General features: G+C 44.1%; 1 protein-coding gene across 1 annotated transcript in view; it reads left to right on the forward strand.

Annotated features, from left to right (window-relative positions):
- The window catches only part of LOC119374170 (putative ATP-dependent RNA helicase TDRD12), a 177804-nt gene that overhangs the window by 85397 nt on the left and 65579 nt on the right, over positions 1–26828 (forward strand). Inside the window, exons 18-23 of the mRNA XM_037644234.2 lie at positions 41–184; positions 6411–6607; positions 9313–9462; positions 10485–10734; positions 25463–25632; positions 25710–25958. Coding sequence (XP_037500162.1) covers positions 41–184; positions 6411–6607; positions 9313–9462; positions 10485–10734; positions 25463–25632; positions 25710–25958 — 1160 coding nt within the window. The remainder of the gene's footprint in view (positions 1–40; positions 185–6410; positions 6608–9312; positions 9463–10484; positions 10735–25462; positions 25633–25709; positions 25959–26828) is intronic.

The following is a 26828-nucleotide window of genomic DNA, read 5'->3' on the forward strand; positions in this document are numbered from 1 at the left end:
TAAATTTTGGCATGTGTCCTTACTTTTTTTTTTTTTTCAGGAATTGTGGAAGGCAGCCAGGGTCGAAAAGTTGTTGTGTGCACTGCCGACAGAAAATCAGCCATTTCTTTGCATCGGTTGCTGTTGTCATCGTGTGTCTATTGCCTGCTGCTACATGATGAGCTTACAATGGCGAAGACGTGGGGTGAGATTCTACAGTGGTCACAAGTACTTTTGAATGCTCTGTGTGTTTTTAAAGAAGAAAAATCCTTGAACAAGGGGTGTCGTTGGAGCCAACATTTCAACCGGTGGTCACGACTTCTTTGCGACCCGCCACGGTGGTCTAGTGGTTATGGTGCTCATCTGCTAACGAAAAGGTCGTGGGATTGAATCCGGGCCACCGCGGTCGCATTTCGATGGAGGCAAAATTCTAGAGGCCCGTGTGCTTAGATTTAGGTGCACGTTCAAGAACCTCAGGTGGTTGAAATTTCTGGAGTCGCCCACTACAGCGTCTCTCCTAGTCACATCGTGTTATTGGGACGTACACCCCAACAATTATTATAGTTAGTCTTCTTCAAGGTAGAAACTGCCTTCCTTAGCTTTATGTATCTGTACACTTTGCTCACTCTCCCCCACCCACATAAGTGGAGGAGGAAAAGGGAAAGTGCAAAAGGGGGGGGGGGGAAAGGCAGTTTTAAAAGGCTGGTGTGTGTCAAATGGAGTGTGTAAGGGACAACACATCAATAAATGAAGAAAATAAAACAAGGGGGGGAGTAGAGGCCTTGTATAGAGTTTGGTTCATGTTAGGGGAGGGGGGTATTTTGCTGAGTCATGAATCAGCTGGAGCTCAGTCAAAACACACCATTGCACTTGGGAGGTGGGGGGCTGTCACAAGTGAGCAGTAGCTCAAGCATTGGAATTTCAGTCAGAGCAGTGAAAGGCAGACTACAAAAAAATTATACACACCTCAAAAAGCCAATTGATAAGCAGTGTAGCTGTAGGTAATGCTCCCTGCCAATTCCTGCCATCAAAATGCAAGTGGTTTCCTTAAAAAAAAACTTGCCAACGTTTGATCACTGCTTCAGCCGTGTTCGTCGCCTGCACTTGCGGGCTTTTACCCGCGGTAGAACATGCTATGCACGGGCGATGTTATCAATTTGGGCTTCATGTGGGACATGACGTCAAAATCCCGTTGAGAGTGTCAATATAACTGCTATCACAATAAAAAAGGACAGTGGTTCTCAAATTTCCTCATGCTTGTTTTATTGCGCACAGAACACTTCTTAAGCCACTTTTGCCGCAGTACATTGGTGTTCTGCAGAATAGCATACTGAGATTTGGAAGGGGTTATTAGTACTAGCTGTCAGGGACACTGCACATTTTCTTCGATAATTACTCATTCATGCACGCACCATGCAATTACAAGCACTAGTATGATCGCCGACGCCTAAAAAAATATTGGCAATCATTTGGAGCTGCATTATATGGCGTTTCTGCGGCCTTGAGAAACAGACAAAAACGTGCGCCAGTTTTATTTTTTCGCCACCCCCCACTTGCTCCTGCTTTACGGAACTCTCGAATTTCGAGGTTGCCAGGTTCGCAGGTCCACATTAGCATTTGCAGTGCCTGTCGAATTACTTGACAGGCGCTGCAAATGCTTATGTGGATTTAGTCATTGTTCGCACTGTGGGGTGGCTCAACACACTGCTTTTATTGAAATAGCAGTGTTCACGTGCCCTGTGCACAAGTTAGCTGATGTTGAATCGTTTGTGCGTGCAGTCAACTGCCGATTTTTCGGACATGCTCGAAAATTCGGACGCTTTCACGGCACCGTCACCAGCCCCATAGGCTTTAATGTATTAGAACGCCCAAAATTTCGGACGCTGAAGCTATTCCGCGTCCGATTTTTCGGACTTTCTGGCCAAATTGCAGGTCTGAAATGCATTATTTGAAGCCCCCACCACTGCCGCGTCTCTCATCTCGTAGGTTCGAAGCAGCGCTTTCGCGAGTCGGATCTGTAGCAGAGTCCGAAAGTCAGCTTTGCCGCAATGCCGAAGCGTTATGGGGTGAAGTAGACGAGAAATTCAAAGGGGCCGCTATCGCGGCGCCGTGCGGCGATGTTACGGATAAGCAGCGGAAATGCACGAAGGCGTGATGGCGGCAGCTGACAAACGTGCCTGTACGGCTTAATCGCTGACAACCGTTACGATAAGCATCTTCAGTTAACTGCTCGGTAGTGCACGTGGCCTAGCGTAGTTGCATGCGTACTGCACGCATTTAATAGGCGAGAACCCAAATGCACCGGGCCGCTATTCCTGCTGCCTCTTTGTGCGAGACCGCTAAGTGCGCCGCATAGACGCGTTGCCTTCGCGGACGAAACCAGCTCGCCATTGCGCCCGTGTGCGGTCAGGAACTAAGTGCGCATCACGAACCCTTTCATAATAAATGCGTGCGTACGATAGAGCAACAGTAAAGTGACGGCGTCAGCTTAGTTGGCGATGTACTGCACACAACTAGAAAGGGTCGGCTTGAGACGGCAGCAAATGCTGCGTATCGGCGGCAATTCGGCGATCTGTGTGCGCATGTTTACATGCGCACACACATCGGGGAAAGCCGGACGAGTTGTCCGCTCTTCCGCCACAGTCTTTGTGTTCCGCGTCATCGTTTACAAACGCTTCTTGCAAGATAGCCGTAATCTATTCCGCGCTTTGCTGTTATCAGCGGCGCTCATCAGGAGATGCAAAAGTGGCGGTTGGCACGTACGTAGTTAAGCGGGGTTCGCGGCAGGTACCGAATGTATTTGCGAGAGCCTGGGCGTGCACCAAAATGCCTGATAATAGTACGAGGGGGGGAGGGGGCATTAAAGCTATTTCGGACGTGGCTGTGGCGATTTGACCGTTTGAGCAGAATAAAAAAGCATGAACTTGTTTTTTCGGACGATTTCGCGGTCCCTAGGGAGTCCGAAAAATCGGCAGTTGACTGTATTTTTGTTTTCTTTTCTGAAAGTAAGCCTTCTTTGTTATACTGCTCCAAATTTGGGACTTCGTGCTAGAAAATTCAGTTTTTTTTCGTAACCTGCTCCAAATTTGGATTTTTGTGCTCCAAAAGCAACATTTTGCTGCTCCAAAAATTTCTCCAAATCCTGTTTCGGCTATTGCACCCCTGAACGCCCACGAACACGCCCGTGGGAGGTGCAATGATCAGTTGGCAAAAAGATAGCGCTACAATCACGCTGACGTCGCTGCACTGTCAAAATGTGGACTGAGTGACAGCGCTGATGCGTTTGCATGCGGTGTTTCTTTGAAAACCGCCGCAAATGCTGCACATGCGTTTGTGACGCCATGCTCGTTCTTGTAGCCGTTTTCATCAACGCTGCTATCGCGTGCTCCGCACTGTCTTCATGTCATGACCGCCGTAGTGCGAGCTCCTAGCAAACTCATGTGCCCGAGAAGCTCAGACCATCCTGCATAGCACCCCTGATCTTCTTTATTCTAAGTTCCGAAGAGGTTTTAAAAATTGCTTCGTGGTATTGCTATTTTAAAAATTGCTAGTTCACGGTATTGCTGGCTCTCAGCCGTTTCGCGCGATGCTGCTTTCTAGCTGCCTGTCAAACACGATTAGCTTGGATCCATGGACAAAGGAGACTATGCATTCTAATGCTTCACCGATACACGAAGAACAGAGCTAGAAGCTCAAGTGACAAAAAGGATCTATATGCTGAAAAAAAAAAGCGGACGTGAACTTAGCAAGGTGTTTCGCTGCAAAGTGATTGATATACGATATGTAGCTTACAAGTCAACTTGAACTTGCGTTAAAGACCAACGTCCTACCTCGGTCATCTATAGGGAAAATAACCTCTTAGAGACTTCCTCTCCTAAACTGCGAGGGGAGCGCTATTGTGGAAAGTTGAATGGTGGAGAGGATATGGTAAAGAAGGAAGTTGGAAAAGGTGGAAAGCGTTTAACGTCTGTCTTTAACGGGTGCTGCTGCTGGATAATTTTTTTTATAAAAAGAAGTAACTGCAACGGTATTTTCCGTTACAGTTACTGTGCAAAAAAGTAACAGTGTTACAGTTACAAGTTTCTCTAACTTCAAAGTAACTAGTTACAGTTATAAGTTACTGAAAAAAAGTAACTAGTTACTGCCCAAGACTGGTAAAAAGGCATGAAGCATTTTGGAGTTTCTGTCGTCCGCTTATGACTATGATGGAGCACTTAGTTTTCAGTTGGCCTCAAGTGAAGCCTTGATGTGTGCATTTACGGCAGCCAGCTGCGCCATCCCTTAATGGTCGGTTCACGGTTGTCCCAGAAAGACATACGCGAGTTCTTTGTACGGAAATAAATGTTTTGTGTATATGTTGTGGTTTGGAAACGGATTTTGCTAGTTTTTTGGCAATGCGAAAGTTTGGGGGATACAAATGTTTTTGCTCCCCCTCGAAATTCGTATAACCGAAATTCTACTGTACACATGATTTGGGTCGGAAGTATTTTCGATAATGGGTGTTGTTACTGAGTTAATTGATAGCCTCTTTTTTATCTTTTTTTTTTTTTTTGTACGTCAGATTACTATACCACCACCTTTGTTAGCAGCTTTTATAATAATATTCTTTCTGTCTGTGAGTTGTTTCAAATTGTCGTATTCTCCATAAGTTCAGTTCTTCAGCTTGTGACTCTTTCTGGTTGTGCTCAGAATTTCCCTTGAAACTTGTTTTATGTATTTATCTAACTCTTAGCATTGTTCTGCACCCTGGTGTCCCAGTGCTTGACGGTCGTAGAGCATCATTGTCTGCATCTTCTGTATCCTTGATGTGCAAACATCTTGAAAACTCTGTTCTCTCTCTGTGTAGTTCATGCTCATTCACTGTATTGTTTGGGGTGCAGAATGTAAAGCCACCTTTGAGAAGACCTATTCTGACTGTATTTAAGCTCTGCTATATGTCTGCTACCTTGCTGCTGTGTTCTGGATGTTGGATTGGTGTAATGGTTCTTTCTGCTGTGTTTATCATATTATTAAGTGCACAGCTCATAGCATGAGCATTTTTTGCACTGCTCTTTGGTTAACAATTTTGTTTCTTTATGTTCTACAAATCGCAAAAGTCCCACAGTTTCCTGTGCAGATTGTTTAATGTTATTAAGTTTGTCAGTTATTAAAATAAGCTGATTTTTACTATGCTTTTTTTAAAATATCTAATAATGACAAAGAGTCACTTTCTAAAATACTGTTCTATTTTGTTAATAAGCTTGGCGGTATGGTACCCAGCACACATTTCAGACCTTCCAGGATTTTTGCTTTCTTTGATGTAGCTTAAATATTTCATAAATGCAGTCTGTAGTTTGTTTATTTTACGGCTAGTTTGCGTGATTGAAGGAAAGAACGAGATTTACAGTTAGTTGCCTGTACTGCCCTTGCTGTTGGTCAATCATTATGCATGTTGCGGGCAGACCTCCAGGGAGAACCGTTTACAGGTAGTATTTTCTTGCTGCCCTTGTGTTTGTGGTGAGGTCTGGCCCGATGTTTGTGTATCTTGTTTTTTGCTAGCGTATGTGGGTGTCTGCATGAAGGTAGTGCCTGCATTTGTCGGCTCTGCTTGTTGTTTTGTTGATGGTGTTGGTTCCATGTCCACCATACAAGTGGATGCTTCTTGTGTCTTTACTGCAGTGGGATGTGTCTTGCAGCTAGTGGTGGCAAATTGTGGAGCATATTTGTCTGGTTCTTGGGACAGTTCGTTCGATTGTGTCCTTGGTTGCGTACTAACGTTAAATTCATTCCTTATTCTATACTTAATGTTCCTGCAAATTACTTCGATACCTGAATAGTTAGTGTGTAATCTGTCCTGAGTGAGAAGAATGTCAGGGTTCTGGTGAATTTTGGTGTGGTGGATGACATCAATGTTTTTGTGGCCATGTTCAGTGTCCATAAGAAAATAGTTCACATTACCTGATTCTGGCGCATGAGCTAGGAGACTGTGTGGTTGTACAGTGAGTGGTTGGTAGTTGTTTGTAATCTTTGGAATTGTTCTGTCTTGATTTCTTCAAAGCAGTTATGCCTTGAAGAAAAGACAAGATCACTTGTCAGAACGTTGGTGCTAGGAACACCCCCTGCTTAAGTATTTTTCATCTCTTCAAGCCTCCACCTTCCCCTGAACTTCTGCTATGTTTCTTTAGCTATTTACCCACCACTATATTGGTGCGTGAAATTCGAGAAAAAAAGTGTGTTAAGTTTAAAACTCTTAATGTTATGTTATTTTATTATTTGCATTTAAAGCTAGTGCTGGTAACAAATTTATGAAAATCTCGGCAGGTAAGCAAATGAACTTATAGTGAGCAGTTATAAGTTATGGATGAATATACCTGATTGCAACTGAAGGTATCACAAGCTCTGTATGTCTGTGTGTATGTAATATTTTTTTCTTGCTATTCTTAAATGTACAGAAATCACAAGCGAATGGAATACTGAGCGTCCAAAGACCATCATGCCTGTCCTTGTGGCTCAAGACAACATGCTGCCATTGGCCAACATTCATGACGCGGCTGTTCTTATCCATTACGACGTACCTGAATTGTCCAAGTACAACTTTGGCTTTCGCTTCTCCGTCCTTGCTGACCGCATGCGTTCATTCAAGGATGAGGCAAGTTTATTGGATATTCCCGTAATGATGAACATTTTTAATGTGGCAGTTTTTGTCACCTGGATGCTTTTTTATTAGTAGTACAGTCAAAGCTCTTTAATTTGAAATTGTATAATTCAAACCAACGGATAATTCGAATGGGCCCATTAGTCCTGGCAAAGTAAAACACCTGAAACACATGCAGTGATTGATTCGAAGGAGATTGCCAGTCCACACGTACAATTTTTCATGTATTACCAAGCTGAATGCCAAAGTTCAATGCGTCACAGCCGCCACAGCTTCGCAAACCCCTAGCTATGTGCTAATGTTAGAAGCAGCTAGCGGAAATAATGCGGCATCACTTCACATACTGCTGCATGATGTCGTCTAGTGCGCTTGCAAAGGCACAGTCCTTTTCCTTCTCCCATGGACTTCTCCCTACTCCTAAACTTCATCCCTGCTGCATGTGTTGGCACATACAGCCACGATCTCGTCAATGGATAGAACCACAGAGAAAGAGTGGCGTCATCCACAGAAGCATGATCATTCTATGTGATTTCATTGGCACCAAGAATTGCAAGTGTTTAAAGAGTAAGCATGTGCTGCACACTTGCAGGAATACTGCGACAACTCACAAGTAAAAAAATGCGGGCAGTTTGCACCAAGTTTCGCAAAGCTTGGCACAGCGAAGCACGGGCCCATCGCCGCTCGTACCCCCCATCGACCGACATGTCTAGCTTCGAGATGTGCGGCTTCCTCCTCGGGAGTCCGCAATTTCTTAGGATGTCCCATGACTCTATGGACACGATCTGGCACAGCCAGGCTGTGCACTATAGAGTGGAGGTTGCGCGCAATGTCTGTCGGTGGGCGTGGCTTTGCTACTGTGCATGCGCGGCTTGGCCAGGTGGTGCGGTATCTGGTCGCTAGACAACGTGACGCTTGCGTCCTCTTTTTTTCTATCTTTCTTTCTCTCTCTTTCGTTGATGTTCTCTCTCTTTCTTTTTCTTTCTGCATTTCTTTCTCTTTATTTCTCTCTTTCTCATTCTTTCTGTGCTATGCTTTACTCTCTCATCACCTCCTTTCCCTCCTCCTCACCATCACATCTCTCCTCCTCACGCTCCCTCCCTTTCCCACCCCCTTGCTACTCTATACTATACAAGGCTATATGCTATGCTGTGCTAGCGTGCCTCAATAGCCGAGCAGTTAGGACGCTCACCTTCGGATCGAGGGTACTTCGGTTTGAATCCCGCCTCGTGAAGAATTTTTTTTCGGCAAGACTTTTTTTCTTTCTTTATATCTTTCCGTCTCTCCCTTTGTTTCTTTCTTTCTCTCTCTCTCTGTACTCGTTCTCTCACCCATCAGAATTATTACAGGCCACGCCGTAGTGGTGAGTAGTGGGAGTTACTCAAACTCTGTGGCACCTACCCGTTTATGATGACGATAGTGGCAGGGTTGACACTTTACGTCGTGCTAGAACAGCTTCGCTGTTAAAATTCTGCGCGACAAGGTCACAGAAAGCACAAACAATGACGAATCGACACCAATGCAATTGTGACAACTAAAGCTGATTTCGGAGGCCTTACTTTTGCTAACAGAGGGATGTCATTGGCGCTATGTTTAACTCTTTCGTGACCGTGGGAAAATTGGCCACATTTGGTATGTTTTAGTAATTAGTATTTTTTGTTACGAATAATATGATAGATACAGTGGAATGCTATATATCAATGTGAAGGTAAGTGATTATAATTTTTAATGGTGTTACTTTGAAAAATGCGTATTAAGGTGTAATATGCATGAATATTTATTATTAAAAACTAGATTTATTGAACATTGCATGCAACATTTTTAATCTTATGCCCCTGTCGTGAAAGAAAAAAAAACGAACAATAATCTGAGATATAGAAAACATTTACTCAGCAGCTTTCTATATTAGAGGAAAGTTTGAATGATCTAGCTCAACAAGCGTACGAGTTACAAATTTTTCTTTTTGTTGGCCCAGTGAAAACTGCATTATTCCATGAGGTTACACAGTTATATTTTTTTCCCTCTACAAATTTTTCAAACACAACAATACAAAACCTTATTGAGAAGAGAAATAAATTTGCTATTGAGTCATAGGTATTTCAGGAAATTATGCTGAATAGCAGCACAGAAAAAAAAAGTCAGGTACCGAAAGGTAGCACTGAACACGGCACCAAAACATCATAAAGCATGGCTTCACCGCCCACAGTAAAAATATTCTAAACGTGTAAGCTAAAGAAAGTCTTCACGTTTCAACATCTGACATTATCGAAATTGGTGGAACCGTGTCTGAAAGCTCTGAGATGTAAAAAAAAAATTCTTGGTGTCCCACTGGGCAAAACATGCGTTACAAGTGGCATTTGTCCAGTCGTCTAGTTTCTTGTTCTCTTTTTGTATTTTCTCTGCTTCGTCCATCGGTAGGACTTGTTCTGAATGTACTTGTTTTGGGGAAGTGTAGTCGTGGAAGCCTGCTATATAAACATATCATAGTTGGTGACATTCTCAAGCGCTTGCCTGCAAATGTGTTCATGATTATTTTTCAAAAGCATTGTAGGTTGACTAGTTTTTAAAATGTTACTGTTGACTTAGCTTGGAAGAAAAACCTTAGAAAGGAACCACAGTTACATGTACCATTAACTGCATTAACAATATTCTAGTTTAAAGTGAAGCAATAACTAGTTGTTTAAACATTTTGTTCATTATAGGGTGCCGTCTCTACTCCTGAAGAGCCTGTGGCCCACATGATACTTTCAAGCAACAACCACAGTCTCTCTGTACAGCTTGTGGAGTTTCTGAACAGGCTAGGCACCAATGTTCCAGATGGACTTGCAAGGCTTGCTGTTGAGGAGCAAGCAGTGAGTTCTGATTGGTGTGATGTGCTCTAAGTTTGATGAAGTCACTTTGGGCAGCTGAGGTTCATTAGTTTAGTGCATTTCATTTTAAATGTTTGTGTTGTTACTATTCTGGTAGCTAATTTGCAGTGAATGAGTGTCTTTTTAAATAGGAATTAAATTGAAAATAATTCTCCAGGTTTGAACACTCTGGTAAAACCTACGTAATTTGTGCTTTTTTCACGGAAAATTAGATGAGCTTGCTATACATCGAATAATATGCTGTTCTGCGCCCTTGCAAATGCACTACCTCTAAGAGCACTTTGATAACTTCTTTGTTCATTGGAGGTAATATTCATGCTGACAAGGCAACACTGGTTTATTAGATGCTGTTGGAGGGGTGGGGCAGCTTGGTCTTAAGAGACCAGAAATCATAAAGTCAAAATTTTAAAACTGGCATTGTTTAATTCACAAACTCTTTTTCACTAACTAGTAAAGTTTCTAGCCTTTTGGAGCAATATTACTGCCACAAAACCAAGTGAATGTTAGCCAAAATTCGCACTTCTTCAACAATGTGCAGAGGACTTCTTGCTATCTCCATGTGTCAGTAATCCTCTTAGCGCAGCTAAAATGATTTTTTTTTGCAGTAGAAAGGTTCATGTAGAATAATGGCTCTAATATAGGCACATTTTTAAATACTGGCCAGTACTTTTAACTGTTTCCACCACATTGTTTTCACCATTCAGAAAGTGAAGTTCAGTGTAATATGATGGCACGTATAATGACCATTTTTAAAAAACTCTGGTTAGGTTGGAGTTACTTGCTGATGTTTGTTTGTGGTTACTTGTGGACATTTGTTTTTGGTTTTATGACACATAAAAGAACAGTACATTACTAATTTAATTATTTAATTTGTTGGTTCTAGAGAACTGCTGAATGGACTTTTATAAGCCATTAGCTGCTTATTCATGCAGTCCTGTAGTGTTGCCACTTGCTGGTCACTCCATGCAGGCACTCATACTCACCTGAAACAATATATGTTGCAGAAAGCATCGTCAAATCCCATGGTGGCCCTCTGCCCAAATCTGAAAGCATTCGGTCATTGTGAAAGGCAGACAGCAGAGAAGCGCTGCTCGTATCGCCATGAGGTCTTGTGTGGAGCAGATCACTCCAGGGTATGGGAGGACCTGCCATCTCAAGGCCAACTCCTCATTGTAGTAACCAAAGTGGTGAATGCAACACGCTTTTATGCATGGATTCTCCAACACTGGGATACTCCACCTAATTCAACAAACGGTGAGATAAGCCAGAAATGGTGCAGTACTTTTAAGATTGTAAGGTTCCCGAATTAATGTGTCAATATAACTAGAGCTGTGCGAATAGCAAAGTTTTGGGTGCGGAGCGTATTCGAATAATAAAGATTGAGTGCGAATCGAATCGAATAATTTCGAATAATTTTCTAATATTTCTCAAACATTTTTCGAATACTTCGAAGTGAAATTGCAGAAAAAAAAGTTAGGGAGGATTCCTAAGCATATTCTTGTGAGATCGCAACATGAAAGTGTTTCTTTTCGCTAGGTTGATGAAGCGCTGGTGGGGTCATATTTCATAGTTGTCTTTCTTATCAAGAGTGAGGCAATGTAGAGGCCGAATTGCATTTATGTACACGATTTGGTGCAACCAAAGTGTTGCCGACAACACTTTACACGTGATAGGCAGAGATGCCATTTCCTCAGCCTCTCCTTCTCTTTCAACTTCTGTGGAAGGCCAACTGATGTGGCAGACAAGGGTGTGCTCCCTTCAAGTCCGGAGTTCCAAATCTGCCTCGTAGACGTCAATATATAACAACATCTGAAATTTTGGATGCTAAAAAGCTTCATCGTCTGATTTTTCGGACTTCCTGCCCAAATTTCAGGTCCAAAACAGCATTGAGTCCCCAACTCTGCCACATTTTTCATCTCCATATCGGAACCAGCGTTTTCATGAGTTAATACATTTGCGACCGTAGCGGAGCTTGAAAGGCAGCTTTGCCGCAATACGGGGGTGTGATGAGGTGAAGCATATTGAAAATCTAGGGACCACTTCCAAACGGATGTTGACTGTCTCGTGCCCAAGTTCGACCGTAACGGAGCTTGAAAGGCAGCTTTGCCGCAATACGGGGGTGTGTTGAGGTGAAGCATATTGAAAATCTAGGGGCCATTTTAAACCGGACTTTGTTTCTTGGCTGAGTTCCACCGTAACGGAGCTTGAAAGGCAGCTTTGCCGCAATACAAGAGTGTAATGAGGTGAAGCATATTAAAAATATGAAGGGGTCACTTTCAATCGGACAACTGCATTTGTCTTTGGGAAGTTCGAATAGTAAAATTTCAGTGCGAATTGAATTGAATAGCAAACACTATTCGAAAAATATTCGAAATTTAGAATATATTCGAAATATAGAATATTCGCACACCCCTAAATATAACCTTTAGAAATGAATGGAAATTGTTCCTCGCAATTTTGTGTGTAGACCAGTCACAGCACCATGCCGATTTGCTCTGTGATAGTTGCTGTGACGGTGTCTACCATTGAGTGCCTTCTTCCTGATTGATGTTTGTTTGCTTGTTTATATAGCCCATATCTGCCTGTTATTCCACATTTGAGCTCGCTGCTATGGAAAAGGGAATTGTTCTAATAATAAATTGCCGTGGCATAGAGAGGTTGCAACATTGACTAGTATGCTTACTGTAATCCAATATCTTGTGATATTTTATTATGATAGTTGGTGGGGATTTAGGCTAGAAAGCATGTGAAGTGTCCACATTTCTTTGCAATCCAACTTTGTTTCATAGCATATCTCACCAGTCATTGCTGTAATTTAAATCATATTTTTTCGTGCTTTATTGTGAATGTCTTTAGTTCTTTTTACAGCTGCATGTGTTCTATACAGTAAAACCTTGGTGATACGAATTCCGCGAGGTCACGTGAAATATTCGTATCACCGAAAATTCATGCCTCAGAGCAACCTGCTGGGCCAGGTAGTCTTTTGAAGGCTGGCTGTCTCTCACGCTTGCTCCCTGCATGCATGCTGGGAATGGTTCAGTCTGCTTGACAGGAGGACCAATGAGAGATCGCACAGCCTCATCATGTATCTGGTTGCTTGGTGACTATAGATCTCACCCTTATTACCCAAATCGTGCTGTGCCTGTTGCTACGCCTGCTCGGCTACCGCCGCTGCTGTTGCTTGCACGCTTGTATGATCCGCAGCGGTGCGAAAACATGTCCGGAATGTCCAATCTTTTCTGTACTGTAAGCAATGAATTTCGGCCAGGGAATATTACGAAATCATGTCACACCAAAATTCATACCAGCCGTGATCATATCACCAAGGTTTTACTGTAGTGAGATACAACTTAAGAAGGCAGCAGAGGCCCAACCCAGATGACCAAAGTGTGGCACCCGATCGTTGCGACCAAAGATAAAGCCCCTCCGCCCAATGTACTCACCGATGTTTCGTGACGGCAGGGTTGCTGACCGTGTGCGTTATGACATCACTCTGGAAAGCATGCTCATATGTGCAGCTTGCTGGTATGTGCCTTTGAGGTGGAAATGCCGCTGCCTTCTAAAGTGGCACCCGACTGTACATATTGCAGTGATTCCACTCCTGCATGAACTGCGCCAAATTGGATTTACTGTGCCATCCTGATAATATTGACTGAAATTGCGCCAAACTGCGCCAGAGTCTCTGATATTGGGTCGTCTATCACTGGCAATCACACCACTGGTGCGTCAAGACGTGCAGCTTGATCTTGGGGCCGCCAAAGTCACAGCTGCATACCAAGGATTATTCCGATGAATAAACAGCGCTTGCGCGTGCATCCCGAGTAAGCCATAACGCCATGCACTGTGCCGACGTAGATTCTGTTGTGCAAGTTGGCTTGGCGGCAAAACACGCTCTCCGCAGAGACTCGTGACGTCTGGGCCAATCGGCAGCGTGAAAATGTGGCGGTGATTAATTGGCGGACCTCATCTGTTCCAGAAACGCTGCTGATAGCCCATTGCAAGCATTGCACGGCACGTAATGAAAGCTATTTTCAGTAATAACTACACGCATGCTGCTAAAATGTCTAACTTCTGTTTGTGGACATCGCAGAATGAAATCTGGGGTCGCTAGCAATAGATATATGGAACAGTATCGAGTTTTCTGTGCTTCGTGTCCATGGAAGAGCATGTGAACAGAGGGAACAGAACGTATTGACACTTTTCCTCAAATGTACTTTATCCATAGATCTTCATCCAGAAGAGCTTTTATGTAATACCTTCCACCAGCACATCCGGGTTTGTAATGCTCTTGTGGTAAATACCCCCTAAAAGGCCCTGCCCTTTCGAGCTCGTAAGTGCTAGATTCCCAATTCGAATTTTTTTTGCTTGCTTTTTAAAAAATGTAATCTAATTAATAAAAGAATGCCTGCTGGTCGGAGCAGCCGCAATTCGATTTTAATATGCGCTGCTGTCAGTAGCGGGCCCATCGCTGACGGCCCACTGTGATGTTGTTACACTATGTTACACGTCCGCCCCTCGCTTTCCAGGGTCAATAGCTGACGGTTAAAAAAATCAATTTCGTTCGAGGGCGAAGCAGTGAATGAGATACCAACAAATTGTATTGTTATACGAGCCAAGTCTCGCAGCTAATTCTTGGATGTGATCTTGCGCAATTCAACAAAACGCTGGTTCAAGCAGGGGTGCAACAGCTGCACCAATTGTGCCAGTTTGATACAATTCCTTATTTTTGCACAAAGCTGAGCCAAAACCGTGAAGTTTGTTGAAATTGCGCCATGCTGTGCCAAAATGCTTGACCAGTTTCAAAATTTTCTCAATTTAGCAAGAAATGGAGGCCGCATTGGTCATCTGCAGTGTGAGCATGATCATCGAATACAGACACGCAGACCCTAACCGTAACCCCCCCCCCCCCCCCCCCGTGAAAGAAAAGAAAAATGTCACAGTTTCACCGCAAGGACGAAGCATTGAATGCGATAGCAACAAATTCTAATGAGAGCAAACTCTTCTGTATCCGATCTCGGGTAACTCTACAAACGTTGGTGGGCCGCTCCAGGGAAAGATGCTCTTTCTGCACAGTGCCTTTGCATTGAGAGCGCAACACGTAGTCGCCCGCTGATGGCTGCCGAGATAGTGCTCGCGCCCTTAGAATCAAAGTTCAATGTTGCTGCCCGAGCGACAGCACCCCCCCTCCCCTCGTGTCTTTCCATGCTCGTTCAAGACGGGTGGGTTGTTTCCTCTCTGCTTCGAGGGCAGGCGTCTCGAGCGGAGTGGTGTTATCCCGTGCACCGTCCGAGCGATGGAGATGGGCTGGCTCGTTTGATCTCGGCTTCAGTCGCGTGCACTCGCGCACTTTTGCTCGCGGTAGAACATACTATGCGCGGGGGGATGTTATCAATTTGGACTTCATACGGGACATGATGGCAAAAACCCATTGAGAGTGTCCATATAATTGTTATCGCAATAAAAAAGGACAGTGGTTCTCAAATTTCCTCATGCTTGTTTTATAGACCTTATGCAAAATTGCTGCCATCTGTCACGTTTGCAAAGCTGTCGGTGTTGGAAGCTTGTGTTCAAATCGTATTGCTTTCGCTGCTGTAACTTCTTGCTTGTATCTGCTTTGATAATAAGCAATTGAGGCATAGAAACTTCAGACGAGTGTGTAAGGGCCCGTGCACGTTAGCGGCATTTCATAGTTATTACGTTGGCAGTTATTACGTGTAAAGAACTGCCTCACAGCGAGAAGAAGGTACAAGTTTGTCACCGAGTCACATGTAGGCCTGCCGTCATTGAGAATGAAGCTTTGTGCTATAGTCACAAATTTTGTATGTCTTTCTTCAAGTTTAGTGAATAAAGTGTTGTTAGCTATCTGAATGTCATGCATGTAGTCTAGGATGGTTGGGGGGAGACTTGAGCACGCGACATGGCTAGGCACAGCGATGACGGTAATAAAGTTCTGTTACCCCATTTCAAAGCGTATTTCATATGGGACAGCCTATGTCGACCTGATGTATTGTCCATCAAATTTTTAATAAAACATTGTCCTCTTTCATATTTTTGAAATCAAAACATATTTTGCTGCTGTAGTCACCGACGTATGTTATGTATGGAATTGCCAAACAATTAAAATGTAAAAAAAATTCCGCATCTCACGAACGTAAAAAGTGAACATGGAAAGTGTTAAAGTTCCAAGAAGTAGGTGCCGATCAGATGGTATTTCATTGAATGTTTTTCCTAAGTGTGCTCGTAAAATAGCACAATACGCTAAGAATATTCGCGTTCACATCGCCGCTTTCAGGTCCTACTGGCACCTTACAATTTGAACCTGTCGCGGCAACGCGGCAAGGCAGTCCTGCGTCGCCAGCTGAACGCTTGCGAAACTACCTCAGCGTGTAACCAACGGTAGCACACCCACAGTAGAGTGTAACACATTTGCCGGAACAGCACTTTTTTTTTTTCAATTTCATACGAAAAGTGCCAAACACAAGCATCTGTTAATATTTCATAGCACACAGTGGTGTATACAGGATTTTTTCGATGGGGCATCAGCTTATATGTGCTCTTCTTGGGTTATAAATAAAATTAAAAGTAAGAGGGGACGGTCACGACATCTGGGCCACCTCTTTGAATTTGGCAGACACCACATAGTATATGCTTGAAAAACACGCATAGTGAAGCAATACGCATGCGAAGCATCCCACCAAACGCTACCTTGTTAAACTCCAGAATTGAAAACACTACAAACAACGCGCCCTAGCACGATCTGTCCGTTCGCTGAGAATCAATGACGTGCACAAGCTACCTGTCTAACATGTAATTGTTATCGATCGCAGTTTAATAGCTAATGTTGTCAACAGCAGCGCAGGCATGCGCGAGTAGCCGCGATGCAGCTTTGAAGTTCGTGCGCAAAGCCGGTTTGTCTGTGCCTGCAAGGACACGGTGCGAACACTGTCTCGTTCCGGCATGACACGAAAAAGTGTTCTCTGATGAGTGCCGATGCTGTATTAAGAACGGCGAATGTATACAAACACGGCCTTAGTTGTAAGCAGTAGCCGGAGCAACGGAACGATCTGCTGCTTCTCGTCAGCCGCGAGGAAATCTAATAACATTGAGGTTACTTCCTGCAAACCTTTTTTTCAGCATCCTAATTTCCTTAATCTGAGCAACACGACACGCGAAAATTTGTTGGCATCACCGTTGCTATCAGCTGCCACACGATGATACGCACGCTCCGTGTGTGCACATGCTGAGTGCGCGGAGCCTTCAACATGGTGGAAACGCGCACGGCGGCCGCTAGATGGCAGCAGGTTTTGCATAAGGTTATTGCACGCAGAACACTTTTTTTAGCCACTTTTGCCACAGTACACTCGTGTCCTGCGAAAAAGCATACTGAGATTTAGGAGGGGTTATTAGGTACTAGCTGTCGGGGACACAGCACATTTGTTTCCTTAATTACTCATTTGTGCATGTGCCACGTAATTACGAGTACTACTATGATCGCTGACGTCTAAAAAATTATTGGCACTCACTTGGAGTTGCCGTTTATGGTGTTTCTGCGGCTTTGAGAAACAATAGACAAAAGCGTACGCCAGTTTCCTTTTTTCGGCACCCCAACTTGCGCCTGCTTTACGAATCTCTCGAATTTCGAGGTTGCCAGGTTCGCAGGTCTACATTAACAGTTGCAGTGCCTGTCGAATTATTTGACAGGCCCTGCAAATGCTAATGTGTACTTAGTCATTGTTCGCACTGTGGGGTGGCTCAACACACTGCTTTTATTGAAATAGCAGTGTTCGCGTGCACTGTGCACGAGTTAGCTGATGTTGAATGGTTTTTATGTATTTTTGTTTTGTTTTCTAAAAGTAAGCCTTCTTTGTTATACTGCTCCAAATTTGGGATACCGTGCTGAAGAATTCAGGTTTTTTTTCGTAACCTGCTCGAAATTTGGATTTTTGTGCTCCAAAAGCAACATTTTGCTGCTCCAAAAATTGCTCCAAATTCTATTTTGGGTGTTGCACCCCTGTTCAAGGGAATATTGCCGTTCCAGGGACCGAAGTGCAGTGATTCCACTCCTGCGCCAACTGCGCCAAAGTGCGCCAAATTGTATTTACTGCGCCATCCTGATAATATCGACTAAATTTGCGCCAAACTGCGCCAAAGTCTCCGGTTTGGAGGCGTCTATCACCGGCAATCGCACCGCCGGCGCGTCAGAACATGTGCAGCTCGATCTTGGGGCTGCCAATAAAGTCGCAATCATGGACCAAGAATTATTCCGCTGAATAAATAGCGCTCGCGCGTGCGTTCCGAGTAAGCCACGATGCCATGCACGGTGCCGACGCAGCTTCTGTTCTGCAAGACGGCTCGACAGCAAAACGCGCTCTCCGCAGAGGCTCGTGACGTGTAGGCCTATCGGTAGCGAGAAAGTGCGACGGCGATTCATCGGCGGACGTCGTCTGTTCCAGAAACGCTGCTGATAGCTCGTTTCAAGCGTCGCACGGCACGTAAGGAAAGCAATGTTCAGTAATAACTACATGAGTGCCGCTAAAATGTCTGTCACTTCTTTTTCCGGACATCGCGGAATGAAATCTGGGATCGCTCGCAATAGATATATGGGGCAATATCGAATTTTCCTTGCTTCGCGTTTATAGAAGAGCATGCGAACGGTGGGAACGCGTTGAAACTTTTCCTCAGATATACTTTATCCATAGATCTTCATCCAGAAGAGCTTTTTCGTAATTCCTTCCGCCAGCACGTCCGAGTTTGTATTCACTCTGCGGTAAATACCCCCTAAAAGGCCCTGCCGTTTCGAGCTCACGTGCTAGGGTTCCAATTCGAATTTTTTGCTTGCTTTTTTAAAAATGTCATCTCATTAGTAAAGTCATATCTCCTGGTCGGAGCAGCCGCAAATGCGCAGCTGTCAGTAGCGGGCCCGTCGCTGACGGCCGACAGTGAAGCGGCTACGCCATGTTACACGTCCGCCCCTCGCTTTCGGGGGTCAATAGCTAACGGTTAAAAAAACTCAGTTTCGCTTAAGAGTGAAGCAATGAATGCGATACCAAAAAATTGTATTGCGAAACGAAGTAAGACTAGCAGCTAACTCTTTTGGATCCGATCTCGCGTAACTCAACAAAACGCTGGTTTAAGGGAATATGGCCCCTCCAGGAACCGAAGCGTTTCCTTGCTCTGAGTTCTCTAAACGCGAAGTAAGCGTTGAGAGCACAGCAAGTTTACGAGCCGTCTCCTGATGCCTCGAGATAGCGCGCGCGCAAGCGACTGCGCCCTTCGAACGATGCGGTCCCCCCACCCCCTTCCGCTCCCCTGGCGTCCCTTCATGCTCCTTACGAAAGACGGGCAGGGCGTTTCCTCTCTGTTTGATGAGCAATCGACGGCAGGCCCGCACGCGGGAAGATGTTATTGCATGCGCTGTCCGTGCGGCGGGTACAGACGGCCGGCTAGTTTAATCTCCGCTTCAGCCGCGTTCGTCGCCAGCGCTGGCGAGCTTTTACCCGCGGCTAGAATGCGCGTGGTGATGTTATTAATTTGGACTTTATACGGAAAATTACGGCAACGGCGACGGCAAAAATCCGCCGAGAGTGTCCATATAATTGCTATCGCAAGGGTCAATGTACGGGGCTGATTTTGCGCCCCCCCTCTTAGGTGATTAAGGGGGGGGGCGCCCCCCCCCCTGCCCCCCCTGTGCGCACGCCTATGCTCCTGGGATGATTTTTTCCATGAGATTTGCAATGAATCGAAATATTTCTAGCCTTCATAAGAGCCCCATAATAATACTGAGGTGCTTGAATGTTAATGCAATATGCTTCTGTATTGCACTCCAGGATGTAAAATTCGCTGCTCCAAAGTGCTCCCAGATGCAAATTTATCTGCTCCAAAGTGCTCCAAGATGAAAATTTTGCTGCTCCAAAGTGCTCCAAAACGGAAATTTTGCTGCTCCAAAAATTGCTCCAAATCAGAAGTCCTCGGTAGCATCACTGGAAGTGGTTTTTGTGCTGTCAATAGGGACATTTAGCTTGTACGTATACTTCTTTACGTTATCGTGTTACCGGATACCCTATGGAATCTGTGCATGCACGAACCATTACGGAACGTAAACTACTCTCCAGATAGGCTTTACGTTTACGGCCCTATCTTGCAAATCGACCTTCGTTCGTGGCTACTCACGATATCTGCTTTGCGGAGACTCCAGCCGCCGAAATGCGAGCGCCACTTACAGTCACCTTGTTTCAGCCGGATTATCGAGGCTAGAGCGACCTAGAATACCGAATCCGTAAACGTGAGAGGCCTAAAGCCCCTGACAGGCTGGATAGATGGTGGCATCTAGTGGGGCCAGTGTGAACCAGGCAAGCGCAAAATTGTTATTGCAGAAACATCGGGCATTCTGTTTCCAATGTAAATGCCTTGCAGCGGCATAATTACGAATGAGTTGCCTTTTTAATAATTTTTTCCCTCAAAAAACACTAAGCGAAAACAAACGTATCCATGACTGTGGTTGCACCATCGTCCGGTAAGCCAGTATTGCTACACCCCTTTGCGTATACCGGGATACTGCACATGCTGAAAACCTCTCTTATGATGTTGCCGCAACGGTAATTCAATGTTACCTAAATTAAATGTAGTTTAAATGCAGTTATCATCACCGTTTAGTGGTTTGTGCAAACGTAAAGGTATACGTTTACATATGTACATAAACGTTTATGTATGGCGAGCTAAAACTTTTCTAAAACATAGGTTCCGGCAACATGGTAAACACGGTCCGGTATTCCAGCAACACGGTAGCGCTAAAAAGTATACATGCAAGCTAAAAGTCCCTAGTTTTCTTAACGCGTAGTAAGCGTTGAGAGATCACAGCAAGTTTACGAGCCGTCTCCTGATGCCTCGAGATGGCGGATGCGGCAGCGACTGCACCCTTTAAGCGACGCAGCTCACCCTCTCCTGCTGTCCCTTCATTCTCCTTACGAAACACGGGTGGGGCGATTCCTCTCAGTTTTATGAGCAATCGACGGCAGGCCTCGCACTTCGGTTGATGTTATCGCATGCGCCCTCCGTGTGACGGAGACAGCCAGCTCATTTCATCTCTGCTTCAGCCACGTTCGTCCCAGTTTCACAAGCTTTTACCGGCAGGTAGAATGCGCAGGGTGATGTTATCAACTTAGACTTTATACGAAAAATGAACGGCAACGGCGACTGCAAAAACCCGTCAAGAGCGTCCGTATAATTGCTATCGCAATAAAAAGAAAAAAAAATTGAGGGGCCATTTCACTTTGTGAGGTGGATGATCAGCGGAGCTGTTTCGCGCACAGCACATGGTGGAGGCTAGTTTGGTATCTAAGGTCAGGTTCTTAAGGTTCAAGGCTGTTAATGTTCAATACAGAATATTAATGCAAATGCCTTAGATGCCTCATCAAACACAAAAATTGCCCATCGGGGTCGGCGGTGTCAACACGATTGATGCAAAAAAATTATCACGTGATGATGTCATCATGACATCATACATCGGGACGTCACGTGATGATATCGCGTGACATTGACACTTAGCACTGCTTTCGTGATCGGTGCGCCGATCAGGGAGGCAGTGCAAAAGCAGGTGAGGTGCAAGAAGCTTGCAATGCCTCCAATACTGGAGGCAGTGGAAAACCACGTTAGGGGCACAAAACTCTGAGACAGGGTTGGATAAATACATCGAGTAAGAAGAAAAGAAGATGGCTTCCGTCTTTCATTCGTCTTAGGCGAATGCATAAGGGACCCTGCAAGATTTTTTAACAGCGAAGCTGTTAAAAGAACTTGCAGAGCCGATCGCAGAAAATTATCATCTTAATGGGTACGTGCCACTGTGCGGCTACCTGAGAGTGAGTACAGAGAGAGCGAGAAAGAAAGAGAGAAACAAACAGAGAGATGGAAAGAAAGGTATAAAGAAAGAGAAAGTGAAAAATTCTTGCCGTAAAAAAATTCATCACGAGGCAAGATTCGGACCTGCATACCCTCGCACTGAAGGCGAGCGTCCTAACTACTCGGCTATCCAGGCACGCTAGCATAGCCTAGCCTTATATAGTATAGAGTAGCAAGGGGGTGGGAAAGGGTAGTGATGGTGAGGAGGAGGGAAAGGTTGTGGGGAGAGAGTAAAGCACCGGGTTTACTAAAGCGTAGCACAGAAAGAATGAGAAAGAGAGAAATAGAGAGAAATGCGGAAAGTTAAAGAGACAGAGGGAACATCAACTAAAGAGAGATAAAGATAGAATGAAAGAGGAGGCAAACATTGCATCGTCTAGTTACCAGATACCGCACCAACTGGCCAAGCCGCGCAATGGCTAAGCCACGCCCACTGACAGAGACATGACGCGCAACTTCCGCTCTATAGTGCATAGCCTGGCTGCGTACTCCTGAGGAGGAAACCGCGCATTTTTGAAGCTAGATGTGTCCCTCGACGGGGAGTGCAAGTGGCGACGGGTCCATGCTTCGCTGTGCCAAGCTTTGCGCGACTTAGTGCAAACTGCATGCTTTTTTTTTTTTTTGCACTGCTCCCTAAGGGCACTAGCGGGTTTTCGGCGTACAAACGAAATGCCCTAGCCATATCGTGTACGTAATCCCCCGTTGAACGCCCTTTCAGACACTTCTGCGGAAGCTCGACTTGAAGCGGGTATTAGGGGTGTGCGAATATTCGAAATTTCGAATATTTTTCGAATAGTGTTTGCTATTCGATTCGATTCGCACTGGAATTTTACTATTCGAACTATTCGAACTTCCCAAAAACAAATACGGTCAACGTCCGATTGAAAGTGACCCCTTCAGATTTTTAATATGCTTCACCTCATTACACTCTCGTATTGCGGCAAAGCTGCCTTTCGAGCTCCGTTACGGTCAAAACTTTTCCAAGACACAGTCAACGTCCGATTGGAAATGGTCCCTAGATTTCCAATATGCTTCACCTCATCACACCCCCGTATTGCGGCAACGCTGCCTTTCAAGCTCCGCTACGGTCGAACTATGCCAAGACACAGTCAACGTCCGATTGGAAGTGGTCCCTAGATTTTCAGTATGCTTCACCTCATCACAACCCCGTATTGCGGCAAAGCTGCCTTTCAAGCTTCTCTTCGGTTGCAAATGTATTAACCCTTTCAGACGCTTTGTACACAATTGTGTACATCACTTGTTTTTGCTAGTTCTGTCGACTAGGGGCTAAGATAGAGCAAGGTACACTGAGGTCTGGATGAATTGAACCTCCTGCCTCATAAGTCTGTCTTCATTTAACTCCACTTCGCGGTGTACTGTTGCACAAGATCGCTTTTCTGAAGGCGCTACCATGGTCGACGAGTCGTTCAGCGTGGCGCTTCCCTCAAGCCGCGTCAAAGGTGTAATTTTTGTTTTCTCAAAATGAACAAAACCAAAGACGAATTTGCACTATATTTCTAGCCTGAGATTCCATTCTACTTATGCAAGAACACAACATGAATGGCTTCAGTATAAAGAATTATTTAATCAGAACTTAATTTGGATTAATTACTATAAAACTCATAAATCAATGTATTGTGTAAATATTTTTGTAGCAATAGAATATCGAGCGCCTTGAAATATTGTGTCACTTTGACGCATTTACAGGCAGTTCTTCATAGGTGGCGTCTGAAAGGGTTAACTCAAGAAAACGCTGGTTCCAACATGGAGGTGAAAGATGTGGCAGAGGTGGGGGCTCAATTAATGCTGTTTTGGTCCGAAAAATCGGAAGCCGAAGCATTTTAGCATCCAAAATTTTAGATGTTCTTATATATCGACGTCTACGAGGCAGATTTGGAACTCCGGACTTGAAGGCAGCACTCCCTTGTCCGCCACATCAGTTGGGCTTCCACAGAAGTTGAAAGAGGAGACGCTGAGGAAATGGGGCATCTTTGCCTATCACGTGTAACGTGTTGTCGGCAACACTTTCGTTGCACCAAATCATGTACATAAATAGAATTCGGCCTCTACGTTGTCTCATTCTTGATGAGACAACTATGAAACACCACTCCGCCAGTGCTTCATCAGCCTAGCGAAAAAACACTTTCATGTTGCTATTTCATAAGAATATGCTTAGGAATCCTCTCTTTTTTTTCTGCAATTTCGCGTCGAAGTATTAGAAAAATATTCTAGAAATATTCGAAAAATATTCGATTCGATTCGCACTCACACTTCAATATTCGAATTCGCTTCGCACCCAAAATTTTGCTATTCGCACAGCTCTAGCGGATATCCATTTTCCAGGCAAGCTGCGGCATGTGCAAACAATAGTCTGGAAGCACTGTGAGAATGCTCTTGCTTCAGCACTAAGAGGCCTCAGATAGAGGGCAGGGGGTGTCGGAGGAGGTTGGCTTTTTGAGGCTAGCTAATTGACATGTTGCGCCCAGCAATACAATTCATCGAGAAGAAAAGGAGTCTGGCTTTCGCCTTGAAGTCGTCTTAGGTGAATACATTAGGGACAATGTGACTCTCTTTGTCCGCTGCGATGGTGTAGCAGTTGCAGTGCTCGGCTGCTGACCCGAAGGTCATGGGTTCGGTCTCGGCCACGGTGTAAGATATATACTCTTGCACCATGATCCAGGCCGCGGCAGTTGCATTTCGATGGAGGCGAAATGCTAGGGGCCTGTTTACTGTGCGATGTCAGTGCACGTTAAAGAACACCGGACGATAAAATTTCTGGAGCCCTCCATTACGGTGTGCCTCGTAATCATATCAAGGCTTTGGTGTGTGAAACCCCAGATATTTATAATTTGACTCTTTAGCATAGAGGCACTGTTGTACGTCACGGCATTTGTTACCACGTCTGCTGATATCCACATAGATGTATTTGGAGTTTTATTTCATAAAGTACAATTTTATTGATCCAGTGTTCTGTTCATTTGCTAGTGTCAAAAATAATCACTGTAAAGGTTATTCCAGAACACTCAACTGCATGACGCCCTTATTTTTGAATTATCGAGTGAAATATGGAGTTATCCTGAGATTACTTTCTTTACGAGATTTGCAAGGAATTCAGATATTTCTAGCTCTTCATAAGAGCCCCATAATATTTATTCAAGTGCTTGAATTTAACTGCAACCTGCTTCTCCAGTGTACTCTAGGATTTGAAATCAGCTGCTCCAGAGTGCTCTCAGATGCAAAATTACCTGCCCCAAAGTGCTCCAATTTGGAAATTTTCACTGCTTCCAATTGCTTCAAAATGAAAATTTTGCTGCTCCAAAAATCGCTCCAAATCAGAAGTCCTCGATAGCATCACCGATATCACAATTGATTGCCGTGTTGTTATCTAACACTGTCCTAGCACGTTTGGCCATACTTGACCCTCGTGCCACAAAATGCTGAATTCGTTATCAGCCTGAGAGTCACTCTGTGCCCGTTGGTACCAACAAGGAATTAACATGCAAAAATATTTCTAAAAAAACATGGGCTCTTTTACAGTATTCTGGTTTTTGTAATCTATGTTTCCCAGGGAATTATGTGTTTCTTTAAAACTAAAACATGGCTACCATCATGTACTCCTAGACAGTGCACCCTACTCAGGAGATGTCTACTGACTTGTGCTATTGGAAGGAAGTTAACAAATCTCTTTTAGGCCACTTCAGGGTTTCCTCAAACCTCAATTGCTTTGTGTGTGTGTTGTGTGTGTTGGGGAGAGGGCGAATTAGGATTTTCTATTAAAAGTATTTAAAGCATGATTAGAGTACTAGTTGCTATTTTTCTTCTAATTTCTCCAAAAAGATGAGCTTTCTGTCACTGTAAAGATGCATGAATAAGGCACATGTAGTGATTGTATCATGCAGCTGCAAGAGGAAAGTTGCTCGAATCGGAGAGTAGCTCCGAGTTTTGTTGGCTTGAATGGCGCAACCATGTGTGTCACAGTTCTGCAACATGCACTAGCCAGAGAGGCTATTATACCACTAAAGCTCTACATGCTGAAAACCTTGTGGGTGGCGCTTATCTTCCTGTTTGGATCTCTGCCTCTACACAGAAAGAAAATTGGAAGTCAAGGAAAATCTGGAGCTTCAGAATGCCATGATGTTTCTGAATGACTTCTTCTCAAAGCCAAGTAACTTGAAATATGTGGACACTAATGCCATGCCCAAAGTTGGCGAAGTGTATGGGCTGGAGTACAGTGTCGGCCATTTCCACAGGGTCTTGGTGAGAATATGTCCATCTCAATGTTTCTCACCTTCGTCAAATGCAACAGGCTTGTGATAATTATGTTTCGTTCGTAGGTGACTTCAGTTATGCCAAAGAGTTCGGCTCCAGCTAGCATCACTGTGTCACACATGGACTATGGCGGCCAGTCAACTGTTGCTGCAACAAGATTACTTCGTCTACCACCTCAGCTAACTAAGCTGCGGCCTTTCGCAGTGGAAGTGTACTGTTGTCGTGTCCAGCCACAGGACCGCGACCTCGATTGGACTTTCCAGGCAGTCTACAAGGCACATGAGCTTGTTTTCAGGAAAGAGCTTCTTGGCAAGGTGAAAAGTGTCTTCACACTTTCGTTTTAGTGCTTTGTAGCATAGATATTTATCAAGATTTTGAAGTTTGTGAGACTTGATGTAATACACAACATCATGTCTTTTTCGTTGCCTATTGGGTGAGGATGGTTAGTTTATGTTGGCAAAGCATGTTTTTTGCAGCACCTTTTGTTGAGATGGCACATAAGCTAAATGTGTGTGACAGTAACTAAAGGAGCAAAAGGGTGTTATGCTATATGGCAGCTTGCTTAAATAGCATAGATGCATGTACTTTTTTTAGGCTTGTGTGAATATTCAAACGAATATTACAGTATTTTACGAATATTATGAATTCGCTTCAAAACGAATTTAAATTATTCTAAATTTCAAAGTATTTGAAAGGAATGAAGAGACATATATAAACCACATGTAACCCCCCTGTAAAGGTGGTTTCTCTGTAGTGGAGGGGTGCTGTACTGTGAATAAACCTATCCAAGGGAAATCCGCACTGCTGTGAAGCTCCACTTCAAGGTTAAATGAACATATTACCCTCACATCGATTCATCATTTTTTAAGTTTAAAAGCTCGTTATGCCGGCTTATATGCTCTAAGTATAGTAAATTTTTAAATGTGATGTATTTTAGAGGTTATCACTTGCGTTCTACCGAAAGTCAAATCCTGCTACTATTCAAAGTTGCTTCCACTTCCTATGAACCAAAAAGAATGACATTTGCACATGCCTTGTTACAATTTAAAATAAAAAACATTGTGCAGGCTGGTTGGGTCATGACAAATATGCTCATTTTCTTTATAATATGTGGTATATACTATTTGAATTTGATTCAAAATTATTCAACCAAATCACTATTTGCTTTGAATTTGCTTCCAACC

The sequence above is a fragment of the Rhipicephalus sanguineus genome, chromosome 1, assembly GCF_013339695.2.
Source record: "Rhipicephalus sanguineus isolate Rsan-2018 chromosome 1, BIME_Rsan_1.4, whole genome shotgun sequence".
NCBI classification, from domain to species: Eukaryota; Metazoa; Arthropoda; class Arachnida; order Ixodida; family Ixodidae; genus Rhipicephalus; species Rhipicephalus sanguineus.